This window comes from Myxocyprinus asiaticus, chromosome 39 (genome assembly GCF_019703515.2).
Source record: "Myxocyprinus asiaticus isolate MX2 ecotype Aquarium Trade chromosome 39, UBuf_Myxa_2, whole genome shotgun sequence".
Classification (NCBI taxonomy): Eukaryota; Metazoa; Chordata; class Actinopteri; order Cypriniformes; family Catostomidae; genus Myxocyprinus; species Myxocyprinus asiaticus.
The window spans coordinates 8968799-8990255 of NC_059382.1; the positions used below are offsets into that span (position 1 = coordinate 8968799).

The following is a 21457-nucleotide window of genomic DNA, read 5'->3' on the forward strand; positions in this document are numbered from 1 at the left end:
TGATCGACTCCATGCCACGCCGCATTGCTGCAGTAATTCAGGCAAAAGGAGCCCCAACTAAGTATTGAGTGCTGTACATGCTCATACTTTTCAATTGGCCAAGATTTCTAAAAATCCTTTCTTTGTATTGGTCTTAAGTAATATTCTAATTTTCTGAGATACTGAATTTGGGATTTTCCTTAGTTGTCAGTTATAATCATCAAAATTAAAAGAAATAAACATTTGAAATATATCAGTCTGTGTGTAATGAATGAATATAATATACAAGTTTCACTTTTGAATGGAATTAGTGAAATTAATCAACTTTTTGATGATATTCTAATTATATGACCAGCACCTGTGTGTGTATATATATTTTAATTATTATTTTTTAAACAAATATTTTTATATTGTTTTCTACAATATGAGAAGTTTTATGAACCGTTTTAGCACCGAGCCTTATAGTATCTCATCCCGTGAGCCCTTACTATTTTGAGTCCGCGCTCTGCTGGCCGTCGTGTTGAACCGCATGCATTGAGTCGTTCAGAAGTCATTGCAGAGTGGACAGGCTAGAATTTGAGTAGCAGTGAAAGCAGAGTGGGCAGGCTGGTCGTTAAAGCGTTTCACTTTAGGACCCTCCTCTCAACTACGGCGCTTTTCGCCCGTTGTTCTCGTTTAAACGTGAGGCCGTTCTGAAGAAGTCGAGTCTGTCTTGTCCCCCTTCCCGGTCTTTCGATGTTCCAAGACCTATTTTAAAGGGACTGTATCGCTTGCATGCTATTGGGACTCGTACGTTTATTGAATTGTATTATTTTCTTATTATTTATCAACGTTATATTAACGGCTTCGGCCATGGCAGCGAGCGCGAAGCGAAAGCAGGAGGAAAAGCACCTTAAGATACTGAGGGAAATGACGAGTTTGGCGCCCAACCGAAAGTGTTTCGACTGCGACCAACGCGGCCCGACTTACGCCAACATGACAGTGGGATCTTTCGTGTGCACGTCCTGCTCAGGCATCCTGTGAGCCACCCTCCTGTCTCTGTGTCTGTCTGTCTGTGCCAAATTCACACGCTGTTTGTCTGGAAATCAAAATCTAGCCCGCTGTAAACCTAGACAGCATTTATCATGTCAACAAAATGTTCGATTCGAACGTTCTAAACGTATGATGCCCAACAATGCTGTCTGTGTTGGCAGCTCACTAGGTTTTAAAACACAGCCTATTAAACAGGGCAGTGGCCGATTACTTTGCCCAGCTGTTAGGATACCTAATGGCAGATCAAGGGTGTAGTGTGTGTATAGGGGTGGGTGGATTTAATGTGTTCTTGGGGGTTTGGGGGGGGGGGGTTGTCTGCCGGTTAAACAGGCTTGATGGCTGTTTACTGTCTAGATGGGTGTTTTGGGGTGGGGTAAAGGGAATTTAGGGTGGGTAGTTGGGTTTAAAGAACAATAACAGCATATGTGTAACAATTGTCGACTGCCGTTTAAGCCACTCCAGTAAACTTGAGCTGCTACCTGTTAGCAGACCATTGTTCTTTTCATACTCATTTCCTGCTTTGGCAACTACTAGTTTTATCTAGAAGACAGGAGAGGCCCTTTTAGATCAAATAAACCTCGATAGAGCATGTGGAAGAGCTGGATAGTCATAGACACACATAGCTGACATGTGGCAGAGGGGACAGTAGCATGCTAATATGGGTGGGTGCACTCATGCTGTGTTGTCCTCCTCATAGCAGAGAACTTGACAAATTTTCCCTTTAAATTGCACTGCATCATGCCGATAATCTAGCACATGGCCATGCCAGACAGCCTGATCTATTATTGTTGACTGCATTGTTCAGGTAGGTGATTCAACATGTGAAGGCTTTTGGATCACTACCGCTGAAGTTCAGTTCTGTCTTAGTTCATGCTTTTATGTGGATGGAAATTGAAATTATCCTTCACTTCAGTTCATAGGCATCAGATTGCCACGAGAATGAATGCTTAACCGTGACATTTGCAGGCTTTGCTTTTAAATATTAATTTAACATACTGTTTTTTTTTTCTCCAGGGTTGTGTCTTTGAAAAAGTATTTGAATATAGATTTAACTCTTAATATGGACAAGGACAACTGATGTCCTGTATCAGCGTTTCAGTCCTGTTGTGTAAGAGGCATCTGTAGTGCAGGGGATTTTGGATTAAGGTTGGAAATGCTTTCTAAAATAATGACATTTTAATTAATCGCAAGTGATATTGCCTCTCTGGAAGATTTGCTTGAATTGAAGAAATTATTAAAAACAAGTAAACACCTTTAGATCAAGGATGTATTTCACCTCATTATTTACCTTTTTGTGGGTGTGGTCTAAAGGTTTTTGCATGAAAAGGGCTGACAGCCATATTTCCTAGAATTCATATTTTGTTTTATGAACTCATCGAAGTTGTTGAACGATAAAAGATGGCAGTTAGTCTTGGATTTCAGCATGGATTAGGGAAATCCTTTGGAATAGTTGTTCTTAATTGTTGGTTTAGCCTATAGGATTTGAATATGATAACTTGCTTTCTATTCAGGTGCTTCATGTCTTCCGGCTAAAGCGACCCCCTAATTTTATGCTTGTTCTGAGTAAGAAGAAAACTGACCAAGTTTACTGTCTCTTTTTATTTAAAGAAATAGTTCACCCAAAAATGAAAAATCTCTAATTTACTCACCCTCATGCCATCCCAGATGTGTAAGACTTTCTTCTGCTGAGCTCAAATTAAGACTTTTAGAAGAATATTTCAGCTCTGCAGGTCCTCACATTGCAAGTGAATGGTGACCAAAATTCTGAAGGTCCAAAAGCACATAAAGGCAGCGTAAAAGTTATCCATAAGACTCCAGTGGTTAAATCCATGTCTTCAGAAGTGATATGATATTTGTGGGTGAGAAACAGATCAACATTTAAGTCCTTTTTACTGTCAATAACCACTTTCATTTTCACATTCTTCGTCGCCTTTTGTTTTTGGCGATATCATGTTTGTTTGTTTGTTGTTGACACATATTGCCACATACTGGTCAGCGAGGAGAATTTATTGTAAAAAAGGACTTAAATATTGACCAATTTCTCACCCACACCTTTCATATAACTTGGATAGTGGGATGGGTGTGATGTATTGAGCAAATAATAGTAGTACAGAGAGAGTTTGTTGTCCTATCTTAACTCTTCGGGGGTGCGGAGAAGATCAGAATGAACTGACATGATGCTAGAAGTGGTAGCAGGTGTATTTGAACAAGCCCGAGCCCAGATGTGAGGACTGATAGTTGATTGTGCTTGTATTTAGTTGTGTTTTTGTGTCAGTTTTAAATAGTCAATAATAAAAGTAATGGTTATTGGTTCGATTTTTGTATTTGTAGGTGTAGCTGTATGTTCTATAGTTGTCAATCCACTGCATCACAAGAGATAATTTAGTTCTTCTCTAACTACAAGCTCCTGGTATGACTTTAACATCACCAGAGACATCTGCTCCCTGCACTGGGGCGTATGCACCAGATGTCAGACAGCTAAAGCAGGGGAGTCTTCTTACAATCAAACCAGAAGTACTGCAGAGATGCCAAGTGCTACGATTTTGCCGTAGCAACTATTTTGGAGGGTAAAATACGGTGCTACGACGAAGGGTTTGATACTATGGAAAAGAAAAAAAAATTATATATATATATATATATATATATCACACGTTATAGAACGTTATATATAAAAAAAAAAAAATATACATATAGCCTATAAATATACATACAAACCATTGTTTCAGCAGGCTACCATGTGTGTTTTCCTGTCTATTTATATATACATATTATTCTTAATAATATATTTCACTGCCATTTTACCTAACGTACTAGTAGCGGTGAGCCGTGTTGCTTGGCAACCGGTGTAGGGGGGTCCTAGAGGAACTGCCGTGCAAATGTTTCCTTGTACAATTGTTCAGTTTTCTTCACCAGCCAGATATAAAACAATTTCCTACTCTCCTCCATCTAAAAGAAGTCGACTATCCTGCCAGAAATATAGACAGGAATACACTACAGAATGGCCTTTTATTAAAACAAGTCAAATCTCTGACTCGCATGCCTACTGTGAATATTGCCGGATTGACTTCTCAGTGAAACACGGTGGACGTCACGATTACATCGCTCATGTAGGTACAAAAAAACATCAACAATTTGCAAAATCTATTGGAAATCATAAATCTATGAGTGAATTTGTAGTGAGTACAGGCGAAGATGATGCAGTGATAAAGGCAGGGACGCTTTTTGCAAACACTTTTGTTGAGCACAATCTTCCAATTGCTGTTTCGGATCATATCGGTTTTATTTTATAAAAGACTTTTAAATTGGTAATGATGCAAATTGTACCAATGTTTGTGTATACCAATGCAATAGATTAATGTCTGTTGTATGGAAGAGTATTTTAAATGCATTTTGTATACTCAGTTGCATTTCAAATACTTTTCCATACAACAGACATTTAATTAAATTGAAATCCAAAGCACTTGTAGTTCAGAATACAAATATCTAGTGAAATGCAAATAATTCAAAATAAATACAAATTGTTAAATCTTTTTGATGTTATTTTTGATAAAGTTTGGAGGTTGAATATTTCAGTCCAGAACTGATTCTTCCTTAGGTGAGCACCTAGCAGCACCTGATCATGAAAAAAAAATTGCGCCTCGCTGCGTTCACTAGGTAATCTTTTTACTGGTCAGGTGTTTCTATTTTTTTTTTTTTTTTACGGCAGACTACTATATTTTACGGCAAGTGCTACTATTTTCCACTTTCAGAACTTGGCATCTCTGGTACTGCTGTGACAGTACACCTGGGCTGGCAGTAACATTTTTGTTATTAGTGGATAGGAAAGTACTGGCATCGCTTGAGCTAATCATAAAAGTGGTGGAAGAATGTGAAAAGGGATTATTCCTTTAATTTTAACAAAATTAATTCAAGAAAGGAAACTTTGGGCAACATCCATCCATGCACTCAAATTCACACAAAGCATTCAAAAAATTCAGTAGCAAATGTTATTTTTTAGCACTGTAAAGGCAAACGTGTACTTCAGTTGTTCGCATCATCAGCACAGTCCGTGATCGCAAGCGGCACAGATTGTCTCGACCTGCGGACGCAGTCCTTGTCTGTGCGCATCACCATTGACTGTACTAAAAGTGTATCTCAAAGCAGTTGAACACATTCTTAATTTGCTTGCAGTCAGAAAAGTATACTTTGACAGGCAACGCAGTTGGCCGGGCGTGATACAATCCAGAATGTGGAAAAACATTAGTATGGTTTTTTTTTTGCATCAAAACAGTCATAATTTAGTCATGTATAATACTTTTCCACCCTGTCTCTGGCCCTCTGTCTGAAACACTAAATTTCAAGCTCTCTGGCCTTCAAGACTTCAATGTTAACACCCACTGTTATGATTGGCTAACTTCGTGCAGCCCCTCAAATACAGCCATATTTGTTATACAATCTGAAGGAAATGAACAAACTCCACAACATTATAAAACTTATGTTTTTGCGGTCCAATAGTGTTTTATCTGCCCCATCTTTCAATAACAGTTCCTTAGCAAAACTTGAATCATATTGTGACTGGTTCACAAGCAATCCACGCTGAAACGTTCTGAACACGTAAGCGTAATACAATCCATGGTGATGTTGGGGTGCTTTAACCGGCTTCAACAGGCCAAAGCGGAGAGCTGGTCTTCACAGGAGCGACATCTCACACATCTTCCGTGTTTGTTTACGCACAGGACTACATGTGTTTCTCCCAGTCATGGCAGCAGCAGAATGAGACGCGTTTTTAAAAGTTGCGCTTGTACCACTCTTAAAACGGACGCCTTCAAAGCAGCACAACAGCAAGAGAGCAAACAGCAAGATGAAACAGGATGGGAGTTATAACTTGACATTGCGCCTTCTAAAAGTGGCGTGAGATGTATGATAAAGGTCAAAGCCATTCATTATAGTGCAGGTTTATATAGAAAAACATTTAAATCCAGATAGGCACATGAAGGTGTCCTGTGTAAGTCTTCTCCGGATTAATCTACCATGACAGTCCCATCTCTCTCCTCTTCACCTGTGACTGACTGTCTGAGCTCCAGTGGGTTTGGCCAAGGGTGCAGTGATGAAAAATAGGTGTTGATGTCTTGCTGGCAGTCATATGCAGATGTATTTGGTCCTTGTGACATCACAAGTTCCACAAATTCCAAATGGCCCATTTCTAGAGCTTGTTTTAAATAAATGCTCTTTTTCTGTTGAGCAGGTTTTCAGTGCCGAAACTTACCGTGTGTTTTTATAGTACAATGACCTCTTATATATCAAAGATCAAGGAAAATTTTATGTCATGACCCCTTTAATAGTATTGAGAATGCACTCTTCTGTATTTTGCAGTTTCATTTATACACTGTTTATACTTAGCTTCTCATTTTCATGATCAAAAATGTAATGTATGCACTTTATTGTGTTTAGTTTATGAAAAAAGTGAATGGATCAGTGGTTTTCGGTGTATGTGTGCTAAGTCATTAAAGTGCAGTGCATCCGGAAAGTATTCACAGTGCTTCACTTTTTCCACATTTTGTTATGTTACAGCCTTATTCCAAAATGGATTAAATTCATTATTTTCCTCAAAATTCTACAAACAATACCCCATAATGACAAAGTGAAAGAAGTTTGTTTGAAATCTTTGCAAATTTATTAAAAATAAAAAAACGAAAAAAATCACATGTACATAAGTATTCACAGCCTTTGCCATGACACTCAAAATTGAGCTCAGGTGCATTCTGTTTCCACTGATCATCCTTGAGATGTTTCTACAACTTGATTGGAGTCCACCTGTGGTAAATTCAGTTGATTTGACACGATTTGGAAAGGCACACACCTGTCTATATAAGGTCTCACAGTTAACAGTGCATGTCAGAGCACAAACCAAGCCATGAAGTCCAAGGAATTGTCTGTAGACTTCCGAGACAGGATTGTATTGAGGCACAGATCTGGGGAAGGGTACAGAAAAATTTCTGCCGCATTGAAGGTCCCAATGAGCACTGTGGCCTCCATCATCCGTAAATGGACAAAGTTTGGAACCACCAGGACTCTTCCTAGAGCTGGCCGCCCAGCCAAACTGAGCGATCAGGGGAGAAGGGCCTTAGTCAGGGAGGTGACCAAGAACCCGATGGTCACTCTGACAGAGCTCCAGCATTTCTCTGTGGAGAGAGGAGAACCTTCCAGAAGAACAACCATCTCTGCAGCACGCCACCAATCAGGCCTGTATGGTAGAGTGGCCAGACGGAAGCCTCTCCTCAGTAAAAGGCACATGACAGCCCGCCTAGAGTTTGCCAAAAGGCACCTGAAGGACTCTCAGACCATGAGAAACAAAGATTGGACTCTTTGGCCTGAATGGCAAGCGTCATATTTGGAGGAAACCAGGCACCGCTCATCACCTGGCCAATACCATCCCTACAGTGAAGCATGGTGGTGGCAGCATCATGCTGTGGGGATGTTTTTCAGTGGCAGGAACTGGGAGACTAGTCAGGATCGAGGAAAAGATGAATACAGCAATGTACAGAGACATCCTTGATGAAAACCTGCTCCAGAGCGCACTGGACCTCAGACTGGGGTGAAGGTTCATCTTCCAACAGGACAACGACCCTAAGCACACAGCCAAGATAACAAAAGAGTGGCTACGGGACAACTCTGTGAATGTCCTTGAGTGGCGAGCCCAGACTTGAACCCAATTGAAAATCTCTGGAGAGATCTGAAAATGGCTGTGCACCGACGCTCCCCATCCAACCTGATGGAACTTGAGAGGTCCTGCAAAGAAGAATGGGAGAAACTGCCCAAAAATAGGTGTGCCAAGCTTGTAGCATCATACTCAAAAAGACTTGAGGCTGTAATTGGTGCCAAAGGTGCTTCAACAAAGTATTGAGCAAAGGCTGTGAATACTTATGTACATGTGTTTTTTTCCCGTTTTTTTTATTTTTTTTTTATTTTTAATAAATTTGCAAAGATTTCAAACAAACTTCTTTCACGTTGTCATTATGGGGTATTGTTTGTAGAATTTTGAGGAAAATAATGAATTTAATCCATTTTGGAATAAGGCTGTAACATAACAAATTGTGGAAAAAGTGAAGCGCTGTGAATACTTTCCGGATGCACTGTATGTGCTATGGGGTGCCAAGCAGAATTATTATTATTATTATTTTTTTTTTTCTAATTAGGTCATTTGCTTGGGGAGATGATCCTCAGGCCTTGTGTGGATTCAGAAGTGTGCCAATGATTCCTTGTTTTAATCCTTTTAATGAAGAACTGAATGAACAGATTCTGCTGTTCTGCTTATCCAGATGATGGGCTGAATTCTGTTTCTGTTCAGCATAGTGAAAACCCTAAAAAAAAGGTTGACTCAATTTATAAAGTAAATTCATCCCCTCAATTGAATTGAGTAATGGCGTCTCCAAAATGTGTAATTAAGTTCACTTAACTTGGTGATAAGGTAGATAGATGCAAGTAGGGATAGTTCACCCAAAAATGAAAATTCTCATTATTTACTCACCCTCATGTCATCCCAGGTGTGTCTGACTTTTTTTCCTTCACCAGAACACATTTGAAGAAAACTAGAAACATATCTTAACTCAGTAGGTCCTTAAAATGCAAGTGAATGGCGATTTCTCCTTTGAAGCTCCAAAAATCACAGACAGTCAGTATAAATGTCATCAATACGATTCCAGCGGTTAAATTAATGTCTTCTAAAGTGATACGATCATTTTTTGGTGTGAAAAAATCAATATTTAAGTACTTTTTAACTATAATCCAATGCTTCAGGTGAAGGTGGAGTCTAAGTGGTCTCTCATGTGACGCGTTCACGTTGCCGTGGATACCAAGGTAATCTCGCATCTCCACTCGGTTGAGACATCCAGGATAAGCACACAAATGCACCATTGTGAGTATTGAAACAGATAATAACAGATCTAAACCAAAATCAACCAAGCTACTGTACAGCGTTCCTCATTTGTTAACAGCGCTGCTCTTCCGGCTGTGACGCACGTGTGGCAGTTCTCGCGTGTCTCAATGAATCGCTACCGACTGGAAGCATGATTTAAAGTTAAAAAAAGTACATAAATATTTATATTTTTCGCACCAAAAGCGATTGTGTCACTTTAGAAGACATAAATATAACAGCTGGTGTCGTATGGATGAAGTTTATGCTGACTGTCTGTGATTTTTGGAACTTCAAAAGAGAAATCTCCATTCACTTGCTTTAAGGACCTACTGAGCCAAGATATTTTTTTTATTTTTCTTCAAATGTGTTCTGGTGAAGAAAGTAAGTCATACACACCTGGGATATAATGAAGGTGAGTAAATGAGAGAATTTTCATTTTTGGGTGAACTATACCTTTAACTCAGATCTGCCATTTAAATCTTGTTGTTTCAACTTAATTTAATGATGAGAATAAATATGTCTTTCAACAGGAAGTATATGTAAAGCATTTGCTACATCAGCACATGGTCTGCATGTGCAACAGGAAGTGGAAACAGTTGGAAAGGGATGAACACATTGTCCTCTCACTTCAGAGCTTGTCAGAGTTTCAGTCTTGACTGTATGTGTGAAAATCTATCAGTCCACTCACACTTTTCAAATACTCGCTCAATTAAGAGTTTAAAATCACAGTAGGCCAGAAATCTGAGCTTGAGATTTGATGCAATGATTACAGCTAAATTTTTTGCTGTGTTGGTAAATTTGTCTGAGCAATAGTGGTCCACCTTTGTCACACTTTCAAAATAACTTCAGTATTTCAAGTTTTTTAGTGACTTTTGAGTAAATATTGTGTAACGTAAGTGTTTCTTTTAATGGTAATGTTTTGTTTGCTCATTAAATAGTTTTATTTTGGAAGAATTTTTCACCCTATATTAGGGATGTGCTACGGTTTTCTTGCTTTGTCAGATTTTTAAAATAAGGTGATTTTTGGGAGTGATCAGCATATTCGTGTACAGGTAAACAGGCTCATTATAGGCCACAGGAAATCCCAAATCAGTCAACCACTCATCCGAAGTCTGAACTGTAATCCTTTTGAATCTCTGAGAAGGAACACAGATGATCTGGTCTGTGAGAGAGGAAAGCTACCTGAGGAGGGAATGAGGGTGAAGTAAAGTCATCCACAAACACTTCCCTGTTGGTTTTATAGCAGGGTCAGTTACTGGGTAAACACATTCCAGCACAGGGTGGGTCCTTCTGTCTCCCAGTTACCCTGTCTTACTCACAGACTCAATCTCACTGTCTCTCTCTCTTGCTTACTCCATTCTTCTCTCTTTACTCATTCACTATCACAATATCTCTTTCTGACTCCCTCTCTCTCGCTATCTCTAATTCCTTCGCTACCCTCTTTTCTTAAATTTGATCAGTGTTTTACATCACACGTTGTTGTCGAGGCATATGACATTTCATGCTGGGAAGAGATTGAACTTTATTAAATATAAAAAAAACATACTGTTATAATTTATTCACCCTCATGTAGTTCCAAACCCATTTGAGTTTCTTCTGTGAAACACAAATGGAAATGTTAGGCAGAATGTTAAGGACTGACAGCCTCAGTCACCATTCACTTTCATTGCCTTTTTTTTTTTTTTTTCCATACAAGGAAAGTGAGTGGTGACTAAGGCTTTCTTTCCCTTACCTTCTGCCTTAGTCTTGAGCAAATATAGTATTAGTTCATTATACGTTCATATAAATTAATTTTTTTGTTAAACAACTACTTCGACTCGCATCGTAAGCGCTGGTCTTGGGCTCCGTTAACTAACTCTCATTCTCTTTTTAAACAAACCATCAGCGCTCATTTGAACACTGCTCTGTGCAGCAACTATTTCATCAAATAAAAATAAAAAATCACACTGAACAAAGACAAGTAACCCAGTACACATGGAATCAGGACTGTTTTTCTCAGTATTTGTGTTGGAGTGTCAGGGTCATTCATTTGGCAAAGTCGGCCAAGATGGGTGTAAAGGTGGTTATTTTGTTTCTATTAGGTGATTTTTCAATAGAATACAAATGTTTATACATTTAAAGGGATAGTTCAGCCAGAAATGAAAAATCTGTCATTTACTCACCCTCAGGTTAGTTCAAACCCATATTATTTGTTACATGGAACATTAAAGGAGATGTTAGGCAGAATGTATTGCAAAAATATGCAATGAAAGTGACCGGTGACTTAGAGGTATCTGTGAGTATCATAAAATTGGTTAGACTTTCAGCTTGAGGAAGTTTTAACGGTTAGCGAGGCCTGACGGTTCTTGAGTGCCATTGTTACACACTCCCAACCCAGTGCCAATGGTCTGCTGTAGGCCATGTAAATAATTTAGCATCGGTCTAATCTTACCAAGGCCTCTCTGTTTATGCCCTTCAGAATTAGACTCTGAATGCCTCACATTGCCATGGGGATAAACACACACACACACACACACACACACACACACTCGCAGTATAATGCTGCAGTAGTTACAGGTGTTGTCCCCAGAGATGCAAAAGTGTTTTGGGGGGAATTTAACAGCATGCTTACACATTCCCACATGCAAACAGGTCAGAATCATTATAGCAAAAGTGGTGTGCTGGCATGCATGCATGAGCCTTTTGGGGGTTTCGAGGGGTTGTGTTTGTGTGAACAGAGCTTTGAACATCTGTTGCAGCTCAGGTGTCAATTGAACTGTCACATGTTTCTGTGCACAGAGACGTCAGAGCAGCACTAAATGTCTTTTCCATACTTGCACACTTTCTAAACACTCCTTCCCATTTGTTTCTTATAGAAACAGGCATGTGTATGTGTGTCAGAGATAAGGTGAGTTACTTAAAGGGGATAGTTCACCCAAAAATTAAAATTGTCTCATCAATTACTCGCCCTCATGCTATCTCAGATGTGTATGACTTTCTTTCTTCAGAAGAACACAAATTAAGATTTATAGAAAAATATCTCAGCTCTGTAGGTTCATACAGTGCAAGTGATGGTGGTCAGACCTTTGCAGCTCCAAAAATCACATAAATGAAAGTAATCCATATGACTGTTTAAAATCAATATCTTCAAAAGCAAGACTGGGTCTGGTGTGGGTGAGAAACAGATTAATATTTAAGTCCTTTTTTTACTCTCCACTTTAACTTTCACTTTCAGATGTGAAAATGAAACTAAACAGGCACCACATTTGAATTTCAGATGTAAAAGTGGAGATTTGGAGTAAAAAAAGGACTTCAATTTTGAAGATATGGATTTAACTACTGGAGTTGTATGGATTACTTTTATGGTTTCCTTTGTCATTTTTGGAACTACAAAGGTGATCACCATTCACTTGCATTGTATGGACCTACAGAGCAGAGATATTTTTCTAAAATTTTTAATTTGTGTTCTGCTGAAGAAAGTCATACACAACTGGGATTACATGATTGGTGTGAAACAACCACACCGTCTTTTTCCAGAGCAGCCTGTATTTCTCCTGAGGTTACCTGTGGGTTTTTGCTTGAATCCTGAACAATTCTTCTGGCAGTTGTGGCTGAAATCTTTCTTGGTCTACCTGACCTTGGCTTGGTATCAAAAGATCCCTGAATTTTCCACTTCTTAATAAGTGATTGAACAGTACTGACTGGCATTTTCAAGGCTTTGGATATATTTTATATCCTTTTCCATCTTTATAAAGTTCCATTACCTTGATACGCAGGTCTTTTGACAGTTGTTTTCTGCTCCCCATGGCTCAGTATCTAGCCTGCTCAGTGCATCCAAGTGAGAGCTAACAAACTCATTGACTATTTATACACAGACACTAATTGCAATTTAAAAAGCCACAGGTGTGGGAAATTAACCTTTAATTGCCATTTAAACCTGTTTGTGTCACCTTGTGTGTCTGTAACAAGGCCAAACATTCAAGGGTATGTAAACTTTTGATCAGGGCCATTTGGGTGATTTCTGTCATTATGATTTAAAAAGGAGCCAAACAACTATGTGATAACAAATGGTTTCATATGATCACTATCCTTAAATAAAAGTTTTTGTGCACGATCAGTCATATTTTCAAAATCAATGCCAAAATTTCACAGTTTCTGCCAGGGTATGCAAACTTTTGAGCACAACTGTATATATATTCAGCAGAACATATATAATTAAAGTGGACTGGGTCTGTGAAGCTCTAAAATGAATCAAAAAATCATTCAAAAAGAATCATAAGTGCACTATAAGCAGAGTGTCCTGCAGTATATGCTCAGAAATCCCTAGAGAGCAAATTTGGGCATGTTAACAGGGTAAATACAGGAAGGAAACAGGCTTTCTAATGGGCAGCTCTCACACACGTGTTTAAATTGCTCTTGGGCATTCAAAGTTCAAGTGTTCAAAGATCATGTGTCTGACGAATAAACACACATACACTCCTTTATAGGCACATTGGATAATCAGATGGTCCCCCTATTCAAATGGTCTTCTTTTTTTCTCATTTGGTTATGCTGCCTTCAAGTCCACATTGGAAGTTCCTACAGTACTTAAGAGTTCTATTCTTAAGTTTTAGTTACCATGTAATAAAATGGACGCATTGAGTAATTTCATATTTGACATTCTTTCATCTTCTCTTTAAAAAAAATACAGAAGCTTTTTTAGAACTAGTTCAACAAAATAAAGAGCAAAGGAGCTTAAGGTGCGTAATAGAGTGCAACAGTTAGGTTCTAGAAGTAAAAATTCAAATTATTTTCTTCATAGGCAAATTGGCTAGTTGTACATGATGGTGACTGTGAGCTTTCACTACAGCAGTGTGTGCATGTTTACATCACGTCATATGAGCACTCATTGAAACTGAGTGAGAACATACGGTGTGATCGTGGTGTCAGGGGTCGCTTTGAGAAGAAACTTCCAAAGGAGACTTGTTAGAGACTTGGTTGAGATCAACATGAGCATGTTTACAAGTAAAGAAAGAAAGGAGAGTGATCCATCAGCAACAGGAGATAACATTAACTTTACATTGTTGTGTGCCTCAACCAGCAGCGACGAGCTCACCAATGATATGAAGTAAATAGTGTTAAAATTGTGGGTAACACTTTACAATAAGGTTCTGTACGTCAACATGTAATAGCTAACATGAAATATCAATTAAAAATACGTTTATAGCATTTATTAACCTTGATTAATGTTCATTTCTATCTACACATTAACATGGGGCATATCAACTAATGTTAATTAACAACGAACACTTGCATATTTAAATGAAACATTAACCAAGATTAATGCTCTAAAATAGTTATCATTGTAAGTTCATTATACCAAATGCATTAACCAGTGTTTAAGAACTGAACCTTATTGTTACCAAAAAAGTTGGGCTGAATGTTTAGTGTATTTGTGAACAGGGGACACTTTGGGCAGAAGGGGTTCACCGTTGTTTTAAGTGTGCTTCTCTTAACAGTTACAGAGTGTATAGGCCGAAACATACTTCAAGCAAGTACGCAGACGCGAGCACTTAGCCAACGCGTGGTCCCGTTGTACATACATTACATGCGCTCTATTGCCACTAAGAGGGCAATAGATATTTTAGGCGTGACCACAAAACCGGTGCTGTGTCCGAAACCAGGAATATTCTGCCTTCGGAGGCTGTATACGGAGGCAGGATGAAAATGAGGTGCTTTTCAAACTGTTCTGAGACAAGTTTCCTTAAGAGTTCCATTAATTCAGAACAGCTGTCAGTTAAGCCATTAACTGAGTGGGCAGCAAGTCAGCTGCATAAGTTTTCGGATTTAGCCTGTATGTTGTAGATGAGTCGATAGTTGAGGAGTGGGGAGAGACTTTGAATGAGAGTTCGTTTGAATGAACTGGGGACAAAATGTCGTATATATTTTTCGAAAAGATTAAACTCAAATTGCTTCCCGAGTCCGCCATGATAATTGTTGATTGAAAGAAGAAAATCCGTCCTAGCGCCCCTTGCAGCAACGCTGAGAAGGCAGTGCATACTTGTGTTATGAATTGAGCGCTGACACGTTTCGCAACGCATTGACCCATGAAATCGAATTTGCGTAGCAAGGTGCGTCTGCATTCACGTACTTGCGTAGAGTATGTTTGGGCCTTATTGCGTGGCTGTGGCCGAGAACAGCCTTAAATAAACACACTGTTTATGAGATCGGCTTCAAGTGTCTTCATTGCGATGCTACAGTTTTAAATCTCTCTTCTGTAAACACCTCATATAAAATGCCATTTTTAGCCGTCTCTGGACTGGCGTCCGGCGAAACCGGAAGTGGTTATGCCCACACTCTGTAAACCAGACATCAAACATGGCATCTTATGCAACTATCCAGTTGATTTTTAACTATAACTTATAAGTCTTTAAAGACAGACCTACTGTGATCTCAGAGGTTGCTAATTGATGGTATATGGTTCTGTTGAAGCCATCAGTTTGTATTATTTAATTTAATTTCAGTTATAAAAAAAAAAAATCATGTTTAATAGCTGAGTACCTGCAAAAAAAATCCTCCAGAGAATTTTGGTATTCAAACCGTATAAAAAGAGCTCAGAAGCGACCACCCCCTTTCATGACGCACTCAAAATGACCCAGTTGAATTGGTCTCCCTACACTCTTAAACTACTTATATATTTGTGTATCTGAATATTTTGCAATAAACTTAAAAATAAATTTTCTATACTTAAAATCAACAGCTTTAAATAAATAGATTTATATTTTTCCATCACTTTTAATTAATTACGTCATTCACAATGCTTCATGGGATTGTAGTTAATTTCCTCATTAAAGATGTTAAGTATACAGTCTTGTACCTTTTTGTCTTTTTGTCCAAATATCAAAAACTTGCTTTGCTTCAAATTAAAGTTTGTAATGTTGTGATTCACCTCAGAGCTGGGCTGCTTTTCCCAAAAGCATCACAAGCTTAAGTTGATCGTATGGAGACCATTGGCGTCAATGGTTTCTATGATCTCCTTAGGGTTACGAACACTGATATATATATGACTGAATTGCTCATGACGTCATATCAGTGCGCCACTGCGCCGCCATATTGCTATGCCCAAACATTCCAATGTCCCTGTTGACCTAATAGCAAATCATTTAATTTCAGCGAGTAAACATTAGTCATTCAGTCACTGATTTTATATCTGAAATCTGCATGTACATCCCTACAATGCAAACATCCTGCACATGTAATTATTTATTTATTTAAAGTCTGAATTTTTCTTGTTTCTTGAAAGTCCGAGCAAGTTACGTATATCTACTGTATATCAAACAGTATCCACCTCTAATAATCTTCATCAGTGAACAGATCAGCTGAATGTAAACAAGTTCACTGAAACTGAGGAAAGATACAAACAGACATTTTCAGACTTATTTATTGTGAACATCGAAGTGTTTGTTCAGAGTTACTTGTTTTATGTTTTTATCAAAAAGTGCTTTGTTCTCGTGGTCACTTGCAGTGTTAGCAACTTAGCGACTTTGTCGCTAGATTTAGCGACTTTTCAGACCTCTTTAGCGACTTTTATTCAAAAAAGCACCTAGCGACAAATCTAGCGACTTTTTGGACAAACCTTAGCTACCATCCGTAGAAGAAAGTCGCCAGTACTGCCCCACGAGCGCGTGGTCTTGATTTCCTGCCCAGACTCGGAGGCACACCTCTCTCTGCGTCTACTCTGTTCAGTGAGACTGACAGAGAGAGAGAGGTGAGCACTGAGAAGGCGGAGCAGCACAATCAGCTGACATAGACGTGAATGAGCCACGCATGTGCAAACAGCGTTGTCAAGGACCAATCACGAATCTGTATTGTTTGCTCCCATTTGTTTTAAATTTAAAGAGTTTAATTTGACCGTTTATTTTTATTCTTTTCATGCACTTAATCACAAGAGATTTTTAGACAGTTGTTCATTCCTGTTTCTGAACTCTCTGAATTCAGACACTTACTTAGACAATAAAATAATGAATTTTTGTAAATATGCACATAGTGGTTTGTTATGGCTGAGCGCTGTGTGAAAGAAAAGATAAGAAAGTTTCTGTCGCTTCTAACTTTCTCTCTGAGTGATTGATAGATATAGGGAATTAATAGGGTATTACAGTATGTACGGTAAGCACAGAGAAGCAAACACATTTAAAGGGCGGACACTATGCAAAATGCAAATGAGACGCGATGACGTCACGAATATGCTAATTAGCGTATGATGTCATTTAGCGACATTTCGAACAGGCTTTAGCTACTTTCCATTGAACTAGTTGGCAACACTGGTCACTTGAACAAGAGCGCACGCTCTCCCTCTGTCACGCGCAGCGGGCACTGAGATTGAGGGAGACAAGCAAAGCAAAGCTGGTTAAAATTAAACTGATATGGGTTCGACTGGACGACAATTAATTAAACAGACTACAGAGAGCACTTCAATGTGAAAACAAGCAAATCCCGGGCATTTAAGGTGATTTAGAAATCCCGGTCTGACTTTTTTAAAGTGCCTTTCAGGGGTGAGGACGTATTGTCACCCTAAACAAGCAGATATTACAGCTTTTCCTACTTGCATTACAACGTGTGGACAGTTTTGCTGCTTCCTTTGGTGATTGTTGTGCTGTACTGATAAGCTGAACACTGGGGCAGGTGAATGCTCTGACATCGCAATCTGTGTATATCTTCTCCCTCATAACAAATATTATCAATAACAAGCTAATTAAACATTTAAACCTGATTGTCACTAGAGGGCGAAATGCAACTGTCGTATCAGCAGGTCAGAGACGGTGAAACGGGGGTGTTTTCATTGACGCTCTATGAGTGGTTGGGCATACTATGATGGCTGCTCAAACACTTCTGGTGGCTTCACCTCCTGCTGGCAGTTTAACATTGCATCAGCGATCCAGTTCTATGTATATATCAGTGGTTATGATGCTTTTGGGAAACTCAGCCCTGGTTGGTTTGGGTCCTACGTTTCCCACTGGTAATGAAATTATTATAGTGGCATTCATATGTGTGCTAAACTCGTAAAAACGATCATTCTAATATGATTTGAAGACAGAATGAGCTCACCTCTCTTTTACACTATCAGTCTCTCCCACATTGTACACACATACACTTCCATTCTCTCTACGCACACACACCGAGCGAGGTGCCAAGCAGTCTGACTTTGTTGTCCTTGTCCTAGATCTGTGTGTAACAGGCAGATTTGTATTGAAGATTTACAGAGAGAAAGCACAAATACAGGCGATTTACAACACTTTATTTAATTAAGCCATTACCCTTTTGTCTAATATCTCTCTCTATCTCCCCCTTCAGACGAGGCCTCAATCCCCCCCACAGAGTGAAGTCCATATCCATGACGACCTTTATGCAACAGGAAATAGAATTTCTACAGAAGCACGGAAATGAGGTAATTGATGACGGCGTTGTTAAAAGAATGTGGTAGTGTTTTACACGGTGAAGGTGTCTTCATATGTGTGGACTGTTTGCACTGACGTCTTGACGCCAGTGAGTTATTGATTTACAGGCTAATGGTCCCCCAACAACACCCCAGTGGTTACATAATTATAGACAAAAAAACAAAACAAAAAAATATATAATAATCACACACATCCACTACACCTCTCTCTCCACTGTCCCTCCCCTAGAGCCCTCCAAAAAAGCCAGATATTTGCCCCATTTCCCCACAAACAAGTCTAAATTCCCCAGTCTTCTGGATGGCCCCTCTTCAAAAGCTGCCACCCTGCACATCTCCGAACACCACTCCTGAAAAAGGGGTGCTCCAGCTGACTTCCAACCCCTTAAAATTAGCTGTCTGGCGATCATAATGTTAGTTATGACCCAGTTTTTTATGTGCTTATTCTCCATATTAATGACCGCCCCATCACCTAAAATACAGAGTCTGGGGCAAAATAAAATTTGAGTGCCCAATACCTCACACATAAAAATCTGAATCTTCAACCAAAATTCTCGGATCTTGACACATCCCCAAAAGACTTGGGTTGTGTCTCCATCTTCTGATTGACATCTCCAGCAGGTGGGTGTGTCTTTAAGACCAAGCCTATACAGTCTAGAGGGGGTCCAATAGACTCTGTTAAATCTTGAATTGGATAAGGTGCACCCTTGCATCTCTAGATGCAGACTTGATTTTATTTAGAATCCTAGCCCACACTCCCTCCTCCAATACCAAGTTTTAATCTTTTTCCCATAATCTCTTAAGAGAAGGTGAAGTTCCATCCTCCAGACTCTGAATTGGCAGGGAGTAATACACTGATGCCTCATGACCTTTTCCAATAGCAGTAATCACCACTCCCAGAGTATCTGCCACTTTAGGGGGGTGTAAACTACTCCCAAAAACAGTACAGAGCAGGTGGCGCAGCTGTAAATATTTATAGAACTGAGATCTGGGAATCCCAAATTGTTGAACCAAATTTTCAAAGGATCTCAACACTCCACTCTCATATAGGTCACCAAGTGTAGTAACCTCCCTCCCGATCCACTCTGACCAACAAAAAGGGACTTGCTGATACATAATTTGGGTTCAGCCATATGCTCGAGGCAACATTTAAATAAATATCCAAATTAAACACTCTGGACACTTTTGTCCACACCGAGTGCAAATGCGAGACAACGGTGTGTAACTTAACTTCTCCGGTTAGTTTGATAGAAAGGCTTTGCAATGGCAAAATAGGGGCCAGAACTTCCTGTTCAATACAAAACTAGGGAGGGGCTCTCTCAGGTGGAAGAGACCAATGAGCCAAATGTCTGGGACCGAATGCATAATAATAAAACAAGATCTTGGGTAGGCCTAGCCCACCTTTGTCAATCGGCCTATGTAACTTATTGAAATGTAATCTGGGACATTAACCATTCCAAATGAAGGACTTCACTATGCTATCAAATTGCTTGAAATAAGAGAGGGGGACCTCTACATGGAGAGATTGTAACAGGTAGTTAAATTTTGGAATAAATTCATTTTAATAACATTAACCTTCCCAATCATAGATAAATGTAATGAAGCCCACCTGTCCACTCTTGAAAACCTTTTTATTAAGGGGTCAAAATTAACTCTAACTAAATCAGACAAATTTGCTGGGAATAAAATGCCCCAATACTTAATGCCCTGTTTGGGCCACTGAAAGGCGCCCGGCTGTACGTTGTCACAGCCAAAGCTTCGGATATAGACCAGTTGACTCTGCATCCTGAGAATTTAGAAAAGGAATTAATAATTCTGTGGAGGCAAGGCATAGATCTAGTGGGGTCTGAGACGAATAATAAAATATCATCAGCATAAAGCAAAAGCTTATGCGCCATACCTCCCGCCGCCACCCCTGGAAAATCATCTTCCCTTCTTATCGCGGCTGCTAATGGTTCCAGGGCAAGATAGAACAATAATGTGGAAAGAAGGCAACCCTGCCGGGTGCCCCATCCAGAGTAAAATAACCTGAAATTAATCCATTTGTTTGTACCGCTGGTACCGGGTGTCTATAAAGTAACTTAATCCATCCAATAAAAGTATTCCCGAACCCGTATATTTCCAAAATCTTAAAAAGATAATCCCAGTCTTCCATATCAAATGCCTTTTCGGCAACAAGTGAGATAGCAGCGACCGGAGTCTGATCATTCGCCACTGGCCGCATGATATTGATGAAACGCCTAATGGGATCAGAAGAACTGTGGCCCTGAATATTCCCCGCCTGATTTATATGTATAAGAGTTGTCATAACTTTACTCAGTCAGTTAGCCAGAATTTTGGACAATATTTTAACATCTAACTGGATCAGGGAAATTGGACAGTAACTCTTACACTCACTTGGATCTTTGTCCTTTTTAAGAATCAGACTGATCCGGGCTTGTGTCATGGTTGGCGGAAGCTTTCCATTCTTTAATGATTCGGTATAAACTTCTAGCCAAAGTGGAGCCAATTCTGTAGCATAAGATATAAAAAATTCAGTGACAAAGCCATCTGGCCCCCAAAGCTTTGCCTGTAGGCAAGGCCTTAATTACCTCACCAAGCTCCTCCAAGGTTCTCAGAATCAAGAGAATTTTTTTGCTCCGCCGTCAGTTTAGGAAGTTCTAATGGTTCCACAAAGTTTCTAATATCTTTATCAGTAGATGAAGACGTGGAACTATAGATATCAAAATAGAATTCTTTAAAAGCATTGTTAATATCAATGGCTGAGGTAAATATTTCACCACCCACAGATTTCACTGAGGGAATGGTAGAAAAATCTATCTCTGTTTTATATATCTAGCCAGAAGTTTTCCTGCGGCCCTATTGTTCTTCTAAGGACTATTATTATTAGGGCCCAAGCACTGAAAGTGCGGAGGCCCTATTCTTCTAAGGTTTATTATTAGGGCCCACGCACTGAAAGTGTAGAGGCCCTGTTGTTCTTCTAAGAATTATTCTTCTTTCAAGGTTTTTGGTACTTTTGGGGTACTTAACATGTGTGAAAACTCTTGAAATTTTGCACACACATCAGAGTTGTCGGCCATAAGGATGGTCAAAGTTGCGGGGGGGGGCTCTGTAGTGCCCCCTTGAAAATGGGCTTGTAAGGG

The 21457-nt window shown here is 39.4% G+C and overlaps 1 protein-coding gene across 6 annotated transcripts in view; it reads left to right on the forward strand.

Annotated features, from left to right (window-relative positions):
- The first annotated feature begins 577 nt into the window (after nt 1-577).
- Nucleotides 578-21457, forward strand: part of LOC127430173 (arf-GAP domain and FG repeat-containing protein 1-like) — a 43431-nt gene continuing 22551 nt past the window's right edge. For 2 of the 6 annotated variants that reach the window (XM_051679736.1, XM_051679739.1), the window contains exons 1-2: nt 581-998; nt 18215-18308. In XM_051679736.1, coding sequence (XP_051535696.1) covers nt 754-998; nt 18215-18308 — 339 coding nt within the window. In that variant the 5' untranslated portion in view covers nt 581-753. Of the gene's footprint in view, nt 999-18214; nt 18309-21457 lie in introns of all 6 variants that reach the window. The other 4 variants (XM_051679733.1, XM_051679734.1, XM_051679738.1 and 1 more) reach the window with 4 other exon arrangements.